The sequence below is a fragment of the Cervus elaphus genome, chromosome 9 (genome assembly GCF_910594005.1).
Source record: "Cervus elaphus chromosome 9, mCerEla1.1, whole genome shotgun sequence".
Taxonomy (NCBI): Eukaryota; Metazoa; Chordata; class Mammalia; order Artiodactyla; family Cervidae; genus Cervus; species Cervus elaphus.
Window position 1 is genome coordinate 109257459 of NC_057823.1, and position 21654 is coordinate 109279112.

The 21654-nt window shown below is 40.2% G+C and overlaps 1 protein-coding gene across 1 annotated transcript; it reads right to left on the bottom strand.

The window, feature by feature from the left end:
* Positions 1 to 108: 108 nt before the first annotated feature.
* On the bottom strand, positions 109 to 20644 carry STARD4 (StAR related lipid transfer domain containing 4). The gene is made up of 7 exons (XM_043913776.1): positions 20495 to 20644; positions 15148 to 15273; positions 12732 to 12845; positions 11726 to 11775; positions 6490 to 6616; positions 5614 to 5728; positions 109 to 4721 (listed from the first exon to the last, which is right to left on the bottom strand). The coding sequence occupies exons 3-7, from the start codon at positions 12834 to 12836 to the stop codon at positions 4492 to 4494; spliced, it is 627 nt and encodes a 208-aa protein (XP_043769711.1). The 5' UTR covers positions 12837 to 12845; positions 15148 to 15273; positions 20495 to 20644; the 3' UTR covers positions 109 to 4491.
* Between the last annotated feature and the right edge of the window lie 1010 nt (positions 20645 to 21654).

A 21654-nucleotide genomic window follows, 5' to 3' on the forward strand; every position in this document is an offset into this window, starting at 1 on the left:
TAATCTTAATTTTCCAGCTGGTAATTTTCTTTTGTAAGAATTCAAGAAGCTAAATTACATACTTTAAATTCAAATAAGGTTAAAGCAACTAAGTATCAACAATCAGTATAAGAGTGTGTAGAAATTTTATTGATATATTTCATAGAAATTTAATAAATTATATTAATACATGCTCTTATTAGTTTAACAAAGGTTCCAGTTTTACATTTAACAACAGTTCCAGTTTTACATATTGGCTCATAAAAGAAATACAAACTTCTTAAAAATAAAATCTATATATGGTATACAGCTTTTATTGAATTCTAAGGAATGAATTTTTATTTAACCATACATGTAAAATCTTTGGAAACAAAACAATAAATATATTATTTCAATTTCCTGTGCTCTGGGATTAATCTAATGTCTCTTCTAAGCTCCGATCCTACCATCCCCTCCTTCTGAAAGTTGAAGAAGAAAGGTATGGGAGACAGACTGGATAAGTAATTATATAACACAGGGTCTAGGTCAAGTCTCCTAGCTTCCCTGGATTCTGTTAATTTATGCATAGGGTTGTGATGTCCACAGTATCCACTTAATTAAAAGAAACTGGATTTTAACAACTGATTCAAATGATGCAGCGTGTTCTTAAAAGTAAACAGGTAAAGCGTTTGTCTACATCGAAGGGGGTCACTCACACGTAAAAGCTCGACAGACGTTAGGAGTCTGCACAGTGCAATGCTTCCTGTCTTCTCCAGAGGCAACCTCAGTTACAGAGTTTTTAGCTTGAGATATTAATTTAATTCAACCTGAGTGTTGATAAAATGTCCTTCAGTTAGGAAGGAAAAAGAGAGGAGGAGAGAAAAGAAAGGCCTCTTTTTATTGTGATATATAGTTTTACATATAGAAATTTACAGTTTCAAATACATCCAACCTCAGTGAACAACAAAATGAAGAGAATTTTAACATGAACAATCTGTCTTTAGCAGCTAGCAGTTTATATTACACATAACTGCAGAACACTAAATTCTCATAATTATTATTGCTGAGTATTCTGTTAAACTTCAATGATTAACCAAAGATTAACAATACAAACTAACATTTCATGCAAAGTATCACTTATGATAAATTATCTTCTTGTATGAAACTAACTTCCTTAAAAAAATAGGTATCATGTACTGAAAACAGTACTATGCCAAATATCTCCTACATACACGTTTCTAATATAAACTAGCTATAAGCTAGAGAAAATAGTCAACCACATTACTACAAGGCAGATTATATTCTTTCATTTCATCAACAGCCCTATGAAAAGTTTGTTATCTTTAAAGGGAAATATTTTGGGCTATCATTTTCATTTTATTGACAATTAATATTTATTTCTAACTGATTTATTTCTAATGTTAAGAAGTTCACTTTTAGCAAGCACTGAAGGCTTCAGAGACCACAAAAGATTTTGTACTTAAGAGAGTGATTCTAGGAAATTCTCTACTACGTCTTATAGAAAATACTATGTCTTATAGAAAGACAAATTAATATGTAGATTAATACAGAACTGTGTATTAAGTTATTAAAATTAACTTGACATGTGGTTAGCCCAAATTAGTAAAATACACACCAGAAACCAAAAAATTAGTACAAAAGAATGTAAGCTATCTTAAAAGACTTCTATAATGATTACATGTTGAAATTACAATATTTTGGATATGCTGAGTGAAATGAACTATACTATTAAAATTAACTTCCACTGATTCTTTTAATTTTTTCATGTAGCTGCTAGAAAAATTAAATTATATCTACAATTATGGCTCACATTATTTCTCTATTCTATGGCACTGCTACAGAAACAGCAGATTCTATTACATGTGTTAATATTAATCCCAACCCACACTGTTAAATTTCATATCATTATGGTATTTGACATATGTAACTTATTATCACAAGGCTCTTGAGCTTGGAATCAAATACACCTCTACTCTTGAGTACAAGACCAAACAAAACCTGCTCTTTTTCATCATCATCTGTATACTAACAACTATGCTAAACTCTGTTTATATATGATTCAACAAACAGGTAAAAGAGATCTTTTGAATGACAGAAATGTTCTAAAACTGGACTGTGGTAATAGCTACACGTCTAGAAGTGCCCTCCAGAAGCTGTATGTAAATTGCACGTAATTCAAATATGATCCTTCAGTCCATCAGATGGCTCAACATTTGAATAAATTTTTCCATGAGGGTTCTGTTACCTGCAAGGATCCTCATTCAAGAGTGGATTATGGAATCACTAGTTGCAGGTATAAGTTATAAAAACCAAGAGAACACAGAGAAGCTGCGAGTGGACAGCTTATTTGCCTTCAGCAGTCCCCAGCTTAGGCAATGATAGCCCTCATAGTAATATACATCTGCTGCAACCTTACCCAATCTGGGCACCCCATAATTGGACACCTGCTGGTATTTTGCCATGCTAGACAGAACACTGGAGTATAAGGAACCCCCTACTCTACACTATTAAAACCAAATAAAAGACAATAGATTAAGTCAAAATTAAGATTTAACAATTTCTAAGGGAAGCTGAAAGTTAAACTGCTCAGTTCTCTTTCCTTATTGCAAGAAAAAGAAGTAGCAGAGGAATTCAACAACTCAAAAATTTGGGTAGTCAATCTGGAAAAACATTGGTGATTAATAAATTTCACATTAAGAATGTAAGATCATTTTTTGCATTGCTTCTATCAGACCTTGAAACAAATTATTTTTAATCTAAAATTTGTGAGATTATTCACTATGGATATAATGGTACTGCCACCTTTTGTTTTGAACATTATCTCCAATAGCAAAAAAGTAAAAATAAATCAGCTCTACTTTTTCTATTTTCAAATGGGTCTGAAGAACTATGAGTTATGCTTTATTTAACAGTCAGGAAAACACAGGAAAGTAAAATACAGATCACGCCTTCATGCAGTTGAACCATAATATGTTTTTGTGCTTCTCCTGGTCTAAAGTGAAAGTGTCGTTCAGTCATATCACTCTTTGCAACCCCATGGACTATAGCCCACCAGACTCCTCTGTCCATGGGATTCTCCAGGCAAGAGTACTGGAGTGGGTTGCCATTTCCTTCTCCAGGGGACCCTGGAATTGAAGCCAGGTGTCCTGCATTTCAGGCAGATTCTTGACCGTCTGAGCCATCAGGGGGGCCCACTTTGAGGTCTATCCAGTAAATATTATTTTCAGAGCTCACTTTATCCCACATTAACCCAAAAAGAAAGAAGAGAAAATGAAACAGTGGGAACAATGATAACAACACATAAATAACTCACACTGAATATTGAAATGGATTTCAAGATGTGTGCGTATACAGAAATATAAATATAAAAATTTGCACAGATACACTGAGTTACCTCAAGTACTCAACTTATATGTAAACCAGGTAGACAGTGCAAATGCCAAAGAGCATGTGGAATGTTAAAATCATTCAGGAATGTTCATTTAACGCAGCCACAGAATCAAGGGATGCATTACAGTCCATTCCAGCTATAAAATGACTATCCAGGCATTCGTATAAATCCATGAATGCATTTGTTATAGTTCCAGACTGAAATTACATCACAATTGTGAATGTGTATGACACAGTGAGTAATTTATGAGTTGAGTGACACATTTAAAACTCAAACAGGTACAAAACATTCATCAAATCTAACTTTCTAAAAAGATGATTCTCTATTGTTTAGTACTGGATATCACCACCCATTTCACACAACGCAGAATATTGCTCAATCACTGTGCTATCCCAGCACACATCTGGCAGTTTTTTACACTGTCTTATTCATGCATAAAGGCTTTTAAGACTCCCAAAATAAAAGCACCTAAAGATACAAATATATTTTTAAAGATATCTACAAAATACTGTTGTCTAGGTATCAAAACTGAATTGCATTGTATTAGAATACCTATTCTTATTTCTGATATTTTCAATATTTAAAGTAGTTCAATAGTGAAGTTCATCTTTAGGAAGTATAGAGAAAAGTAATTTTTCTTTAGTCCAAGATATTGTTAAACTCATAGAGCATACATAGAGTAAAACATTAATATTTAACTTCCCCCAAAGTTAAAACTTTTATAGAATGTTTATAAAGCTCTGAAACAGGTGATTTTAGCCTACCAGCAAGAAGCTTGGCTTTCTCTAATTTCTAAGCAGCCAGAATATTCCTACTGAGGCACTATTCAATTTCTTGAGGGTTTATGTCAAAGACCTGCATCTACTTCTTGGCGAATTTCTGTCATCCTCTCCATTCCTAGACACACTGCCATTCCAAACAATGTGCAAATAATTGTTTAGGAAAACTGAGAAATGCTCACTCTAGCCAGCTATTTACTTGCTGAATAAAATAAACCAAAAATATCTCAAAACTTTCTACAGGCTATGCAGAAGAGAGGGAAGGATGATTTTTTTATGAGCCATGCAACTAAGAGATGGAGTTGATTCAGGGAATATACTACTACTCTAAGTTAAAACATATTATGCCTTTTTTAGGGCTCTTTGTAAATCACCATAGAAGTTGATTAAAGTGCTTGCCATAGCTGTATCTACTGCAGACTGGGGAATCATTCCACGCAGATCCGTCTGAATATAGCCTGTCAAAAGACTCCGGCTTGGACTCTCTTTAAGAGGAACACAAAACCAACCACAGGGATGGTTATATCCACGAACAAATTCAGATCTCTTTTCATTCCAGTCAAGACTTATCCCTACAAGGCAATTAAAAAAAAATAATAATACCATTATTAATAGCAATGACTGATATTAATCTAAAACTCTCATTAAAAGTATTATCAGATTGCTTATTTAAACATTCTTGTCTATATAGATAAAAATTAAGCCCCAAGAGTGATTGTGGAAGAATGAAAAAGATAATTACCAAGTAGAATTCTGACAGAGCCTGGTAGATGTGTACTAGGGAAAGTTCTAACCCCCTCAGAATAAAGGGCATGTCATCTTGGTAACTCCCTGGAGAACATGAGCCTCCCTGCCGTGGTGGGGCCCAGGTACCAAGAATCAAACCTGTGGTGCCGCCCTTGCTCCACAGGCCGGGAGCAACCCGGCTCTGATGACTAAGAGCAAACAGGGAGATGGGTACCTAAAACTGCCAACTCAAATATACACTGTACATACAAAACATTAATTTACCTGCAGATATATTTTCAAAAGCATGAGCCTTCTAACAGTATTTTTAATTTTGAAAAGAAAACGACTACACAGATCAAGGAAGGAAAAATATTCTAGCACATGCCGAGCATATTTTTTTAGAGTATATGACCAAGAAGCTATTTCTTGAGAGCAACTTAGAAGGAAATCCACTGACGAGACCCATTTCTTAGAGGTAGTCATGTGACCCATATTCGTTAGCTGTGACATGAAGGATACTATGTAATGGGGAACAAACACTCATCAGAAAGACTGCAAACCCTTCTTGGTATCATTGCTTTCATCCCTAAGGTTTAGCATTTGCAAACCAAGCTTACTGATTATAAAACAACCATGACGGTTGAAAATATATCTTGTGTAGAAAGAAATATCCAGCCTAGAAAACTCAAAAGTTAAAACAAACTGAGAGAAAGTAAGAGGTTTTGAGACATTTACCACAGGATAAAAGCCCTTCTTTATAGCCCACAGTATAGGAGAAGTCAACAAACTCTCTTGGGGAGATTATATTCCAAAGCTGACCCGCAGTTGTGTAACGCATCACACAGCAATTCTGAAAGAATAGGAAACAGCTGTGAGTTCTACAGGAAACACAGACACAGACTCACGTAAGTTAACCTGTAGTGAAACATTAACACTCACTTAAAATGTGTTATAATGATTACTAACAACATTCCTTACAGTGACTCTGGCAGATTTAGCAATCTATTCTATATCTCACTGTTCTATATGAACATGTGCAGGGTATACAATCAAAGTACAGAGGTAAGTTACCCGGAATCCAAATCTCTCTTTCAAAACAGTCACCTCATATCCTATATGATAAGTGGAAGCAGGCAGTGTAGACTGTAGATGTGTAAGATAAAATCCACAAATACTTTGATTAAAATAAACATGGCAAGAAATGAATTAATAAAACAGAAAAAGCCACTCTGGTTACATAATTCTTTAATACCAAAGGTGCCATTTTTATCTTTGATTCTGGCTTAATATTAATGGAAAACCTGCATACTATTATCTAGGAAACTGAATGTGATGGTGGTATTTTCAGAATTTTAGATTTCAGAACCTCAAAGTTCTACAATTAAAGACATAATTTTCTTAAGCAGAAAGGATAAAGCTATTTCAAAAACAAACTCAGTTCTGACTAACACTCATTAAGAGATCTTTGCCATGACTACTTAGTCTCAAAGCAATGAATATAATAGTGAATACAAGTGTGTATACACATTCACATGCACTTGAGCACTCGGCGCACAGTCTCACACACGACACACACACACACAATCCGAAGTAACGTTTCAAAACAAATACCTCTTCAAAGTGCTCCAAAATATCCAAAGAGGTCATTAAGCTGTCCCAATCCAAGCGACAGGGGCCTGGGCGTATGTGGTCTATTACACTGTTGACAACATCGTCTATCACACCTTGGGCTTTGAAACTGGAGAAAAAATATCACAGTCAGATGCTACTGGGATGAAACTTTCAGCATGCTCTCATAGCTCAGAGTTCACGTCAAAAAAAGCAAACTTTAGTGAAGATTTTTTGAAAAGAGTAAATCCTTACAACTTGTCTGATAAATTAGGTTCTATCAATTATTTCATCAGAATGTGCTCTAAAAGGCCCTCAGATCTAACAGGAGGCCTGACGGCCATCTTCTGCATTACCGTAAGCACACTAAGTGCCTTCATGTTGCGCAGCGGCCAAGAACAGCCTGCAGAACGCCGCAACGCTCCCCGACGTTCACGGCGGTGCTTTTCTCAGATGTGCTCTAACATGGTCCTAGCATACGCGTGTTTTAGCCTGACTTCCAAAAACTTTTTATTAGGAATAGAAAAATAGGTCATCCAGGAATAGAACACCCAGGATTGACTCATGAATAATAGCAGAACTTAACGTATTTCAAAGGTGGCATTCCATATCAGTACGAAAGAGATGTACTATTTCATAGATGGTGTATGGATTCAGTTATCCTAACAGAGAAAAGAAGTCTGAATTCTTGCTTCACATCAGTCAAGACAATTCCAGATAGACTAAATACCACTATATAAAAGGTAAAATTTTTAAACTTTGAGAAAATTATGTAAGTTACGATCTTTGTAACCTCAGGATACAGGAAGATTATTTGAATACATAAAACATAAATAACAAGATGATTAAAACTTGCATACCACAAATGACAAAATAAGTAATTTCTTTAAAAACTAGTCACAGACTGGAAGAATATAAATGTAACACATATATATTTAGATGCTGCTTCTTAGTTGCTCAGCGGTGTCCGACTCTTTGTGACCCTAAGGACTGTAGGCTGCGAGGCTCCTCTGTCCACGGGATTATCCAGGCAAGAATACTGGAGTGGATTGCCATTTCCTTCTCCAGGGGATCTTCCCAACCCAGGGATTGAACCTGGGTCTCCTGCACTGCAGACAGATTCCTTACCATCTGAGCCATCAGCAAAGCCCATAACAGGCAGTACTAGTGGTAAAGAGCCTGTCACCCAATGCAGGAGACTTTAGAGATCAAGGTTTGATCCCTGGGTCGGGAAGATCCCCTAGGGCAGGGCACAGCAACCCATTCCAGTGTTCTTGCCAGGAGAATCCCACAGACTGAGGAGACTGGTGGGCTACAGTCCATAAGGTTGCAAAGAGTTGGACCCGACTGAGTGACTTAGCACAGAACAGCACGTCCTTATTATAGAAGACACACGGTTCAGTTCAGTGCAGTCGCTTGGTCAGGTCCGACGCTTTGCGACCCCATGGACCGCAGCACGCCAGGCCTCCCTGTCCATCACCAACTCCCGGAGTTTACTCAAACTCATGTCCATTAAGTCGGTGATGCCATCCAGCCATCTCATCCTCTGTCGTCCCCTTCTCCTCCTGCCCCCAACCCCTCCCAGAATCAGGGTCTTTTCCAATGAGTCAGCTCTTCTCATCAGGTGGCCGAAGTATTGGAGTTTCAGCTTCAACATCAGTCCTTCCAACGAACACCCAGGACTGATCTCCTTTAGGATGGACTGGTTGGATCTCCTCGAAGTCCAAGGGTCTCTCAAGAGTGTTCCCCAACACCACAGTTCAAAAGCATCAATTCTTCAGCGCTCAGTTTTCTTCACAGTCCAACTCTCACATCCATACATGACCACTGGAAAAACCATAGCCTTGACTAGATGGACCTCTGTGGACAATGTAATGTCTCTGCTTTTTAATATGCTGTCTAGGTTGGTCACAACTTTCCTTCCAAGGAGTAAGCATCTTTTAATTTCATGGCTGCAATCATCATCTGCAGTGATTTTGGAGCCCCCCAAAATAAAGTCTGACACTGTTTCCACTGTTTCCCCATCTATTTGCCATGAAGTGATGGGACCAGATGCCATGATCTTAGTTTTCTGAATGTTCAGCTTTAAGCCAGCTTTTTCACTCTCCTCTTTCACTTTCATCAAGAGGCTCTTTAGTTCTTCTTCACTTTCTGCCATAAGGGTGGTGTCATCTGCATATCTGAGGTTATTGATATTTCCCCCGGCAATCTTGATTCCAGCTTGTGCTTCGTCCAGCCCAGTGTTTCTCATGATGTACTCTGCATATAAGTTAAATAAGCAGGGTGACAATATACAGCCTTGACGTACTCCTTTTCCTATTTGGACCCAGTCTGTTGTCCCATGTCCAGTTCTAACTGTTGCTTCCTGACCTCCATACAGGTTTCTCAAGAGGCAGGTCAGGTGGTCTGGTATTCCCATCTCTTTCAGAATTTTCCACAGCTTATTGTGATCCACACAATATGCCAAAGGCTTTGGCATAGTCAATAAAGCAGAAATAGACGTTTCTCTGGAACTCTCTTGCTTTTTTGATGATCCAGCAGATGCTGGCAATTTAATCTCTGGTTCCTCTGCCTTTTCTAAAACCAGCTTGAACATCTGGAAGCTCACGGTTCACATATTGCTGAAGCCTGGCTTGGAGAATTTTAAGCATTACATTACTAGCATGTGAGATGAGTGCAATTGTGCAGTAGTTTGAGCATTCTTCGGGATTGCATTTCTTTGGGACTGAAATGAAAACTGACCTTTTCCAGTCCTGCGGCCACTGCTGAGTTTCCCAAATTTGCTGGCATATTGGGTGCAGCACTTTCACAGCATCATCTTTCAGGATTTGAAATAGCTCAACTGGAATTCCATCACCTCCACTAGCTTTGTTCGTAGTGATGCTTCTTCCTAAGGCCCACTTGAGTTCACATTCCAGGATGTCTGGGTCTAGGTGAGTGATCACACCATGGTGATTATCTGGGTCATGAAGATCTTTTTTGTACAGTTCTTCTCTATATTCTTGCCACCTCTTCTTACTATCTTCTGCTTCTGTTGGGTCCATACCATTTCTGTCCTTTGTGGAGCCCATCTTTGCATGAAATCAGTTTGCAAATATCTCAAGCTCAAACTTATATTATCCCCCGTCCTAAATCTGCTCTTCTGCCTAGGCTCTCTAACTTGGGATGAGGGTAGAGGGTAGGGGTGGGTAATACAATTTAATTCAGGCACCCAAATTAGAAATCTGAGATTCAACTTCAACACTTCTTTTTCTCTTAACCTCATTCCAACAGTCAGAACCATGTTTTATGAAGATGACGTTCTAAACATTAAGTGCACAGAACAACATGTGGGTTTCCACAGATATTAGTTATCATCACCACTGTCATCGTTACACCACCATCACCATCACATCTCTTTCAAGTTCATTTGTCCTTTTCAGCTCCTCTGCTGTATCCTTCATTGGGAACTCTGTGTCCAACTCAATACTGCGTCAGTTTCTAGCTCTTCTGATCATATAACTCTTAAGAATCTGAAAAAAGCCACAGATCTCTTCCCAGGAATTCACCCATTGTCACAAAACTTTGTACACAATCATAGGGACACTTTAAGAAGCCAGCCATGGTCTCCCAGGATACAAGTTCTTCTCTAAACTTCCCATGCTAATTTCTGTCTGTCATAACTGTTACCATAATAAATGCAAAATCCTCTGAGAACCTGGGAGGGTTGGGTTGAGCAGAGGATAAATACAAAACCGAACTTCTTGGTTTTGAATCCAAAAGTCGTTCAGACGTGCTCTCCTCACTCCCATTCTTTATGTTCCAACTATATAAACACAACTTGAACTTCTGTAAAAAAAAGTCAAGTCGCCCAGTTGTGTTCGACTCTTTATGACCCGTGGACTGCAGCCCACCAGGCTCCTCTGTCCATGGAGTTCTCCAGTCAAGAATACAGGAGTGGATTGCCATTCTCTTCTCCAGGGGATCTTCCTGACCCAGGGATCACACCCAAGTCTCCTGCTTTGCAGGCAGATTCTTTACTGTCTGAGACACCAGGGGAGCCTAAATTCTGTAAACACACTCTCTCAGTGTTTCCCATCTACCTGGAAGCCATCTGTGTTAATGTGGTAAGTGCAGTTCTCTCTGCCTGGAATAAGAATCTGTCCTCATTCCATAATAAACACCTGTCTGTTCTTTCTGACTCAGCACAGGTATTAGCTCTTCTGTGAGGTTTTGTATCACTGAGCACAGTGCCCCCAGGCACTTTTAAACTTTTTCAGCCCCCACTGCAAATTACTGATCTAAAGAATTAATGTCCACACTTGCTTAACAATGTTTAATCCAACTCTAGTGTCCCTGTCCTTCTCAGAAATACTGTACAACTTACCTTCCTTGAAATGCTATCTTTGGTAATACACTTCAAAACATTCTGTATATAGAAAGTGTGGTCAATAGTTTCATTTTAAAAAGTGCCAAGCCCCCAGAATATGAATATCCCACTCCAATTACACAAGGCACCGATTTGCACTGGCTTTAAAAAACAGCATTTTTTTTTACTGGTTAAAGACATAATTCATACTCTACTATATGCAAAATATAAATAAACAAAAATCACACATAAAACTGCCATCTAGAGGTACATATTTTTGTGTTAAATAAAAACATTTTAATATAAAAATATAGTTAAAGTCAACTTATGACTGTGCTACAGTTTAGTACTCTGCTTTATTCAGTTTTCATTTAGCATTTTTTATGTTTTTAAATAATATCTGAAAATATGGTTTCTAAAGATTGTAAAATAGCACATTTTATAATTAAATCATTCCTCAACTATTGATTATTCAGGTTGTTTATAATTTTTAATTTTTTAAGTAATGTGACAGAAGAGACAAGTACTTAAATAATTATTAATTTCCAATGATTTCTTCAAGAAAATTCTTAGAGCAAAATATGCTACAGTACTGAATAAATGCAGAAGGAATATTAGAAGTATCTTATATACCACAATGAGAAATTAAGATTTTATCAGCTATACCATCATTAATGATTCCCAAAACCACCAACTCTATTCACCAGGGACACAGACATTTTAAAAGCTTTGAATGCATAACATGATTTTCTTCTCAGAAAGTTTAAAATCTTAAAAGAAAAAACCAAACTTTACTGGCAATGATCATTTAGTGATCATGAGTATATGTGTATATACATTTGAAGTTTAACAGTATCTTAAGAGCTATGTAAAACTACAAGAATTACTTACAGATATCCATTAAATTCTTCTGAAGGTTTCCTCCAAATTGTTACATCTTTCTATAAAAATAAAAACAGTGTATAGTGATAATTACATAGGTGGCAACCCAGATATAAAACTGACAATTTCATAACGTCTACAGCATTAGCTTTTGCATGAAAATAAAACATAAGTAAACATTCAAAGAAATACGTACAAGTCACTCATACCATCAAATAATCCATGTCTGAATTTTTTCTGTATCCTAAAGTACTACACATCTTACTTAAATTACAGACCTTTAGAAAAAGGTTTTTCAGTAGCTTAAAGACAAGACACCCAAACACTAAGATCTGGTGATGGCACTCTCATTGGCCATTATTTGCATAATTACAATCTCATCTATTTACCATTATTGAAGAATTTAGTCTAAGATAATAGGAATCTTAAATATTTAATTCTGAATTTGCTCATGTATCTTTTTAAAATCAAGCAGTTCACATCTATTATGACAGTACTACTCTGAATCAGTCCCGACATTTTTTTCCAGATCATCTCTTAAGAAATTCTGAATATCAGAATAACTAAAGCACTTAACTGGAAGAGTCCTGGTTTCTAGGGTTGGCTCTGTTAACACCCAACTATGTGACGGTTTGGGTAAGTCATACTGGTGAAAAAAAGAACATTAATGGACCTTCCTCGCAGGCTTGTTAAAATATCTGAAATGATTTCGAACTATCAATTACTATACTTTCTTCAATTAATGATGACATGTTTTATTTATTGACCTGAGAGGCTGCTCTTTAGTCTTGTTGCCATGAGTCTCTTCTTGTGTCCTTTATCTGAAGAACTAATCGCGTGGTGTGGGACTGCTGTTCCTCCTCTGTGAGCTCTTAAACCACCAGTTGTGCTGACACATTCATCTACCCTGCACATTCATCTGAAGTGTAGTCCATATTTTTCCATACCATTTTGAAAGTCACCCAGCAGTTCATCAGAAGATACATCCCAAACACAAATAATTTTATTAATTTACCGTCTTCTTAGCAACTCGCCACTTTTCATCTTCAAGGTTGTGGTACTGGATAAGAGTGTTTTTAAGTCGAGTCGCCAAAACAGCCACATCAGGCAGGGCTTCCATTTGTTTTTCCTGTTACAGAGACTAAGATTATCATCAGCAAATACCAGAGTTAGATCCAGCAGATGAGGGGGAGAGGTCTCAAATCTGATGTCATGCTCGGGCCTGGTGCACTGGGAAGACCCAGAGGAATCGGGTGGAGAGGGAGGTGGGAGGGGGGATTGGGATGGGGAATACATGTAAATCCATGGCTGATTCATGTCAATGTATGACAAAAACCACTACAATACTGTAAAGTAATTAGCCTCCAACTAACAAAAATAAATTAAAAAAAAAAAAAAACCCTCCGGGAGCTGTAGAGATACCTACACCTGGACCCCACCCCAAGTCAGTAATCAGAATCCTTGTGCATGGCTCTTTCCTCAAAGCTTCCAGGATGTGGAACACAAAGGGACAAGAATCACAGATCTTGTGTTATTAAAAGCCTCATATAAAGAAGATACAATCCTATTTCCCTTTCTAATAGAATTGAACCAAAAGGAATAAATTAAAAACTTTAAAAAAAAAAACAACTGTTCTTTCCAAAATACAAAAATAACACACAAGGCATAAACTCTTTTAAAAGTCCTTAGTTTTAGCAATTGAAAATTTTCATTTTACCATCCAACAGATATAGCACTCATTCTAGCAAATAAATGACAACCACAATTGGAAATCTCTTATATCCTTTAAGGATAGGGCTGGTGGGGGGGTGGGGGGGTGGGGGTGGAGATAGGCCTAGAGACCTCTAAAGAATTTCAAAAGCCTCAAGAATTTTACTGACTTCAATATTTTACTTGATTAAGTGTCACACGATTCAGTGAGGTATCTGTGTAACACAAGAGGTGATATGAAGACCTCTGAGCTACCAGCACAGCATAAATAAGTGGTTTATAGTTATAAGGCAATAATTTAACTATATAAAGAGGAATGCATTTTATGATTAATAGTTGCAAAGATAAGCTATCGTTCAGCAATACTTTGAAAGGGAAATGATAACTAAACTTGAAAGAAAATAGTATGAGGGATTCTATAACGTAATCGTTTTAGAACATTGCTGCAGATTCTCTGATGAGTCTGTGATGCTGCATGGCTTCCGCAGCTAGGTTAGAGAAGGCCACACAGTATCTGGGTGTCTCTGAGGATGATCACTCAGCAGCCTCTGGTCAACAAGCAGCACACAAGGAACGCGGTTACCCTGAGGCCGCCGTGTACAAAGGACCAAGCGAAAGAAGAGGAAGGGAGGGGGAAAGACAGACAGACAGACAGACAGACACACACACACACAGATGCAAAGTCCCAGCTCCAAAAGCCTATTTACAGCTTCATGCCTAATCGGCATCTCTTGATTCTCTAGGCTTCCTTCAACTTGCCTCAGTCTTACTTGTCTTAACAATTTTACTATTAAAATGACAATTGAGCCAGCTGCTCAAGATTAACAGCCTTAGAATCACCCCCATAGATATCAGGAGGTTCACCACACACCACTGCCTACAATGCTCCCCTCTTTCTTCCTGTCCCTTAGGTAAGTCCAGCTCGTTGCTGACTCTGGGCCTTTGTACTCTCCATTACTTCTCTGCCTGGATTACTAGATCCCAAACCTGAGCATGACTAGTAACAGCCTGTAGTAACAATTTCAGTTTAAACCTCCTGTCCTTGAAACAACATTCCCCAAATCACTATAATACCCTTCTTTTATTTTCTGCATGGTGTATCACTATGTGAAACTAACTTGTTTATTTATTGATATACTATATTCTGGGTTTCCCAGGTGGCTCAGTGGTAAAGAATCCACCTGCCAATGCAGGAGACACAAGAGACCTGAGTTCGATCCCTGTGTCGGGAAGATCCCCTGGAGAAGGAAGTGCAACCCACTCTAGTATTCTTGCCTGGGAAATCCCATGGACAGAGGAGCCTGGCATGTGACCATGGGGTCACAAAGAATCAGACACGACTGAACACCCACACACTATACTCTACTCTTTGACTACCATGTCCCTTACTAATAAGAGGGGTGGTCCCATGTCTGCTTTTTAACTACTATATCCCCACCAACTAGAACACTGTCTGAAACACAGCAGGCCTTTAATATTTATTGAAGTGTATTTGCTTCAGAACATGAATTATTTGTTCTTAACTTCTCTCCTTCTGGTGCCATGGTACTCTCCAGTAAAAGGCTAAGGAAGAAAAGGCTTTGGAGAAAGCTATCCATTTACAAATCACAAAGTTGCTGCTAGAAAGGAGATCAAGAAAAGACCTAAATGAAATATCAAGGCTCACACCTCTGTGGGAATAAGGATGCAGTTCTCACCACAGGTGCACACATCAGAATTACCTTGCTATAATTTGCAGTAGTTGTTGATGTTGACAAAGACTCTCTCCTTGGTCAGGCTCTTCTGAGTCCTCTTTGTGACGAGGCCTAGCCCTTAGGAAGCTGGTGGCTCAGCAGTAAAGAATCCACCTGCAATGCAGGAGATATAAGAGATGCAGGTTTGATCCCTGGGTCAGGAAGATCACCTGGAGGAGGGCATGGCAACCCCTCCAGTTTTCTTGACTGGAGAATCCCATGGACTGAGAAGCCTGGCGACTACAGTACGCAGGGTTGCAAAGAGTCAGACACGACTGGGCAGCACACAGCCAGCTCCTGGGCTTGTCCTTGGACCCCATAGTCCAGTGTCCGCAAGAGTCCTGCTGGGTCAGTTTAATGAAATCCCCTACCCTCGAACCTCCTTATCCCACCTTCAATCTTATCACCCCAGCCTGCCTTTAGCAAGAACCCTGTCAAGTTGCCTTAGGGCAACACCCCTTAGTAATTTTTCATTCACTGACACCCGCCTTGCTCCCTGGCTATCCACCCCCATTTGCCCTTGTTGTATTCAGAATGAAGCCTAGTTCCATCCCAAGGTTTCTTTCCCACTATTGCAATAGTCACTGAGTAAGATTTGCCTTTACTGCTTTAATGTGTGCCTGCCTCTGGTTTTCTGTGACACTGATTTTGGATATTAGATTTCATGGACCACAGCCAGACAGTCTGATTCAGTGGGTCTGTTCTGGAACAGGCCCCAGAAAACTAGGTCCTTTAAAAAGCCTCACTGATCATTCTGTTATGCAGTCAGGAGTGACAACCATTAATCTGAAAACTAAAGTGACAAAAATAAATCAGTGCTATAGGCAACATTTAAACAGCACAAACCAGAGCATAAAAGCCGTTAAACATGATAAAACATGAAAATGATACAGAAGTTCAGGAAAGGAAAAAAAGCTTCTCCTCTATTCTCTGATGATCTATCCTGAGATCTGCAAATTAAACTGACAAAAGATAAACAGAAAAACATGCAAACAAAATGTACTTGATGTCAATATTTAATTTCTATGTGCAAAGAGAAGCAATTACATGTGGAGTTTATACACCATTTTAAAAAAGGGTGATAAACTGTGGAAAAATGACAAGACAAGGGAAAGGAGGTTTGAGTTTCTAGGGGTGGTAAATTATGGCAAAAATAAATATATGAGGAAGAATAATAAAAGATAAAGGCTATTTTAGTAAAGTTTGACTGTGTAGACCATCTCAGTCCCAAATTTCTGTCTCCAATGATAGCAGTTATTCTTCTGGTACAGGAGAGAAGTCGGACCTTCACAAAAGGAAATTTATGTCCTACTTTTAGGCAGATAGTGGAAGGAAAAATAGTTTTTTCTGTCTTTGCTGCTTCTTAATTGCCTTCAGCTCAAAGTAACCTTTTTTTTGAAGTGGCCTATTTTGGAGTGGCATATACCTTCAGAGGGCTTCCGTGGTGGCTCAGTGGGTAAAGAATCCACCTGCAATGTGGGAGACTTGGGTTCAATCCCTGGGTTGGGAAGATCCCCTGGAGAAGGGAAAGGCTACCCACTCCAGTATTCTTGCCTGAAGAAGCCCCATGGGCAGAGAAGCCTGGCGGGCTACAGTCCACGGGGTCTCAAAGAGTCGGACACGACTGAGCGACTAAGCACAGCACATCCCTTCAGAAACATGGAAAAGTATAAACAGAAAATTCAATAATATAAAACTTAGGATCTATGAAAATGTGCAAAATATTTAATAATTATAGATCCTAACCAAAGACTAAAAGTGGATGAGCTCATTCAAAAAGTCTGTGAGTAAGGAATAGATCCTCTTTCCACTCAAGAGACTGCCAACTTGACAGCCGGTACGATGACCTTATTAAAGCATATGTTATAAACAAACACAAGTTCTTGAGAGGACTTACAAAGGAAATTTAACTTATCTATTACTGGGATCATGCTGATTAAACAATATTCTTTAAATCCAAGGGTCACCTACCAGATTTCTGTGTCTGGCAGATAAATGTATTTTCAAAACTCTTTGATAGAAATCAAAGGTGAAGTGGAAAGCTACTGTTAGCATAAATCATACTGTATTTATGCAAATCTAGCACACAAAAAGTAAGCAATAAAAAAACTACCTATAAAGATGAGAATCTGAATTTTTACGGTGTTTACGTTAGTTATTGTTCACTCCTACTGGATAATATAAAGTTCACATTCCTTAATGTGGCTTATGGGTCAGTTTCCAAGCCCACTGTCTAATTTCTACTCGTCTCTCCAGGATACCCCCTTAAGACTACATCAGCTCCCCCTTAATGTGAAAAACTCCTGTTAATGGGCCTCTTTAGGTGTGGCCGAGTAGGAGGTAGAAAAGGAAGAAAAGAAAGTTTTAGTATAAATTTGGAAATCTCTCTTCTAGTCTCATGAAGTATTTACCCAGGCAGTTAACTCTTGCATGGATTTCCTTCATCAAGATTAAGTCCAAAAGGGAGTAACAGTTACTTTCTAAACTGATATTTGTGTGTGGACAGGCAAAACAGAGCATCTCTCATGGACCAAGGTGGGGTGGGGGTGGGGGAACAACACTGGGCTTATCAAGGTCTTGAGGCTTTCCTAACATAAGAGGACATTCACATTAATTGAAAAGAAAACCCATAATATGCCCTATTCCAATCTCTGCCTGTGGAGAATGTCAGGAAATGTTTTGAATACCATTCTGAATTCCCTCTTACTAACCTTACTTGACCTTATAATAAACTCAAACTCCACCTGTTATACATCAGAGAAAACAGAAACCACAACTGTACCAGAATCTAACAGCTCCATATAAAAGGTTATATCCTCTTGAAAGTTTTATAACCAGTTCAGCTCAGTTGCTCAGTTGTGTCCGACTCTTTGTTACCTCATGGACTACAGCACACCAGGCCTCCCTGCCCATCACCAATTCCCAGAGCTTGTGCAAACTCACGTCCATCAAGTGGGTGATGCCATCCAACCATCTCATCCTCTGTCGTCCCCTTCTCCTCCTGCCTTCAATCTTTCCCAGCATCAGGGTCTTTTCAAATGAGTCAGTTCTTCATATCAGGTGGCCAAAGTATTGAGTTTCAGCTTCAGCCAAGTGCTAAGTAGTGTCTGTCTATATTTTTTCCTTCTGTTAGCTGCTGTTGTATCTGACTCTTGTGACCCCATGGACTGTAGCCTACCAGGCTCCTCTGTCAATGGAATTCTCCAGGCAAGAATACTGGAGTATGAGTTGCCATTTCCTACTCCAGGGGGTCTTCCAGACCCAGGGATCCAACCCAGGTCTCCTTCATTTCAGTCAGTCTTTACCATTTGAGCTACCAATCTTCTTGTTCACGTTTTCCATATTTACGTGGTCACTAGTGTAGACAGTGCTCCCATCGTAGAGTGGGCAACCTTCACAAGTTAAACATTTTCTTGAGGCCATCTATCAGCATCAGTCTTTGACCAATACAATTTCAATTTTTGTCAAATGTCAGTGAAATGGCCATAGGTTTCAATTATATATGGAATATAATAAACATTTTAACCTTTAATAAAAAGTAAATGCCATAAAAATCTGTTTGTACTTATGTAGTATGATTAAGTCAGAATTGACTTATTAAAGAAGTTCATATCAGAATTGCTTTACCTTCCATTACCTGATTGATGTGGGTTTCATTTACGTGAACAGCTTAAATTTAACATTCCATAAATTCCCCCCAAGTTGTACAAACCAAGGCCTTGTAAATTATATTTTTCTACCTAACATAAAAATTTCAGCATATGCTTAATTTCTGATCAATTCTGAATTAGTAATTTAGCTTTTCCAATTAGTCAAGTACAGCAGTTTCTTGTTTTTGAGACTGGTTATAATAAGACTGCAACAGGGAAGGAAGCCTCCTGCAATGTGATGGATACACCTCTGATTCATTGTTCCTTTTGGCTTATTTTAGGGGCTTCCCTTGTGGCTCAGCTGGTAAAGAATCCGCCTGCAGTGTGGAAGACCTGGGTTCGATCCCTGGGTTGGGAAGATGCCCTGTAGAAAGGAAAGGCTACCCACTCCAGTATTCTGGCCTGGATAATTCCATGGTTGCAAAAAGCTGGACATGACTGAGGGACTTTCACTTTTCACTTTCATAGCTCATTTGGTAAAGAATCCACCTGCAGTGCAGGAGGCCCGGGTTTGATTCCTGAGTCAGGAAGATCCACTGGAGAAGGGACAGCCTACCCACTCCAGTATTTTTGGGCTTCCCTTGTGGCTCAGCAGGTAAAGAATCCGCCTGCAATGCAGGAGACCTGGTTTGATCCTGGGTTGGGAAGATCCCCTGGAGAAAGGAAAGGCTTCTCACTCCAGTATTCTGCCCTGGAGAATTCCGTGGACTGTATAGTCCATGCGGTCCCAAAGACTCGTACAGGACTGAGCGACTTTCACTTGGCTTATTTTAGGACACAGTTTACAACATCAATGAGACTTGTACAAAACTTAATATTAAATTCTAACAATGTCACAGCTTTGAGTCCAAGTAATATTCAAGCTCCTAATACTCTTTTATTTAAAAAAAAAAATGACTAACATTTATTGATCATTTACTACATGATCAGTCTTTCTGGCCACTTTAAATTGTATTCTTTCATTTAGTCCTCATAAATAACCTTAAGAGCCTATCCTACTATTATCTATATTTTACAGAAAGTTAAAGTATCAATACGGAGATTGTCTCTTGCCCAAGATCACACAGCCAATAAGTGATGCAGCCAGAATTCCAACCCACGACCTCTGCCTTCAGAGATTAAAGGGCTATTTTGTACAACACTGGAAGCTGATCACAGGCTGGAAGAGTCTCTACATTAAAAAATGTGACATCATGTTGAATTTGCTGTATTTTGTCTAGGCTCTCGAACCGAAAAAATGTCAGGTAATCTTTCCTAATTGCAATTTGGGGACAGCAGCAGCATTAATTTATTGAGGAATTCCGAGTTAATATTTTTAGTACCGAATTTGGAACACAGTGAGCACTCGGAAAACACTGCCTCTTAGTGTCTCCGCCGACACCTGGCGTGAAGGCGCGCACCTTTCGTCGTCCCTGCACCGCCGGGGGCGCGGGAGCGCTGTCCGCCGCAGGGGCGCCCTCAGAGAGCCTCCCCCGGCCCTGGGGCGCTCGCCGCCGCCCCGCATCTAACACAGGAGGAGGTGCCTGCCGGCGCCCGAGCGCCGGGAAGCGGGCAGAGCGGGTGCAGACCCCGGTCCCTCCAGGGCGTCCCCGCGGACGCAGCCCGCCTTCCCGAGACTCTGGCCGGGACAGCAAAGGGAGGACGCCCCGCCGCCCCTCAGCCCCCGCCTCGCCTCCGCCACTCACCGCTCCTCCGGGTGCTCCGCGGACCAAGACGCTACCAGGCGCCCGGGGCCGACGCGCACCGCTCCCTGCGGCCCCGCCCTCCGAAGCCCCCGCGGCCAATGGGCGCCCGGCGCGGACCGCAGCCACCTATTGGAAGGCCGTAAGTCTTCCGGCGTGGCGGGCCGAGCCCCGCCCCCGGAGCTTCCGGGACAGAAGCCGGCCTGCCGACGCGCGTCAGCTGGGATTGGCGGACGGCAGCGCGCGGCCTGCGGGTTGGTGGCCGCTGGTGGGCCGACTTCGCGCGCCGTGTGAGCCGGCGCTAGCCCGGCCCCCGTAGGCAGGGCCCAGACCGGGTGGCCTGCTTCTGAGCGCCTGAGGGCGGGTTGCGCGTGGCCGCGAATCCGCGGGGCCGGAGAGTGCAGAGGCCTGAGAGGGCTCTGAGGGCCGGGTGCCCGCGGAGGTCCAGGGCCGCGCGGCCGCTCGGGCCGCGTCAGAGACAGACGGAGTATGCGCGGGTGGGAAGCATGGGGGCTCTCGGCTCCCGGAACTCGTCACCGCCGCCGTGCGAGCGGGTCCTTCTCAGTGCGGACTTCGGGGGCGGCCCGGAGGTAGGGGCTGCGGGCTAGCGGGCGGCTGCGGCGGCCTCCCAAAGCGCGCCGGTTTTCCTGTGTTAGAAGATGGGTCACCTATCTGACAGGGCGTTTGCAGATTACATTTACTGTGCGATATGTGGTTTGAGAACCAAGAGAAGGAAGGAATGCAGTGCTACACTATTAGTCACTTTAGATTCAAAGGAGAAAATAATATTTCATAAAATTTTTATTTAGCGTCCTGAAAAAGTTCACCTAACACCACCTGATAGTTACTATGGGCAATTTTTTAAAAACTTTACCTGATTGTTCATATATAAAAGGAATAATGGCTTGGTGATTACTTGTCCATTAGCATCTTAGATGTATTAATCTGTAAAATACACCTACCTTGGGGGGTTGTGTGGATTCAATGATACATAAAGTATGTAAAACTGTAACCAAAGATCTTTGACACGATTGTCTCAAGGCATTATCCTATATACATACAAAAACCACAATAATTGACCAATAATAATTAGCAAGTGAGTAAACTCCAGGCCTAGCTCCTTAAGGCAGATTACTTAATTTCGGAGTAGCGAAACTGGAATT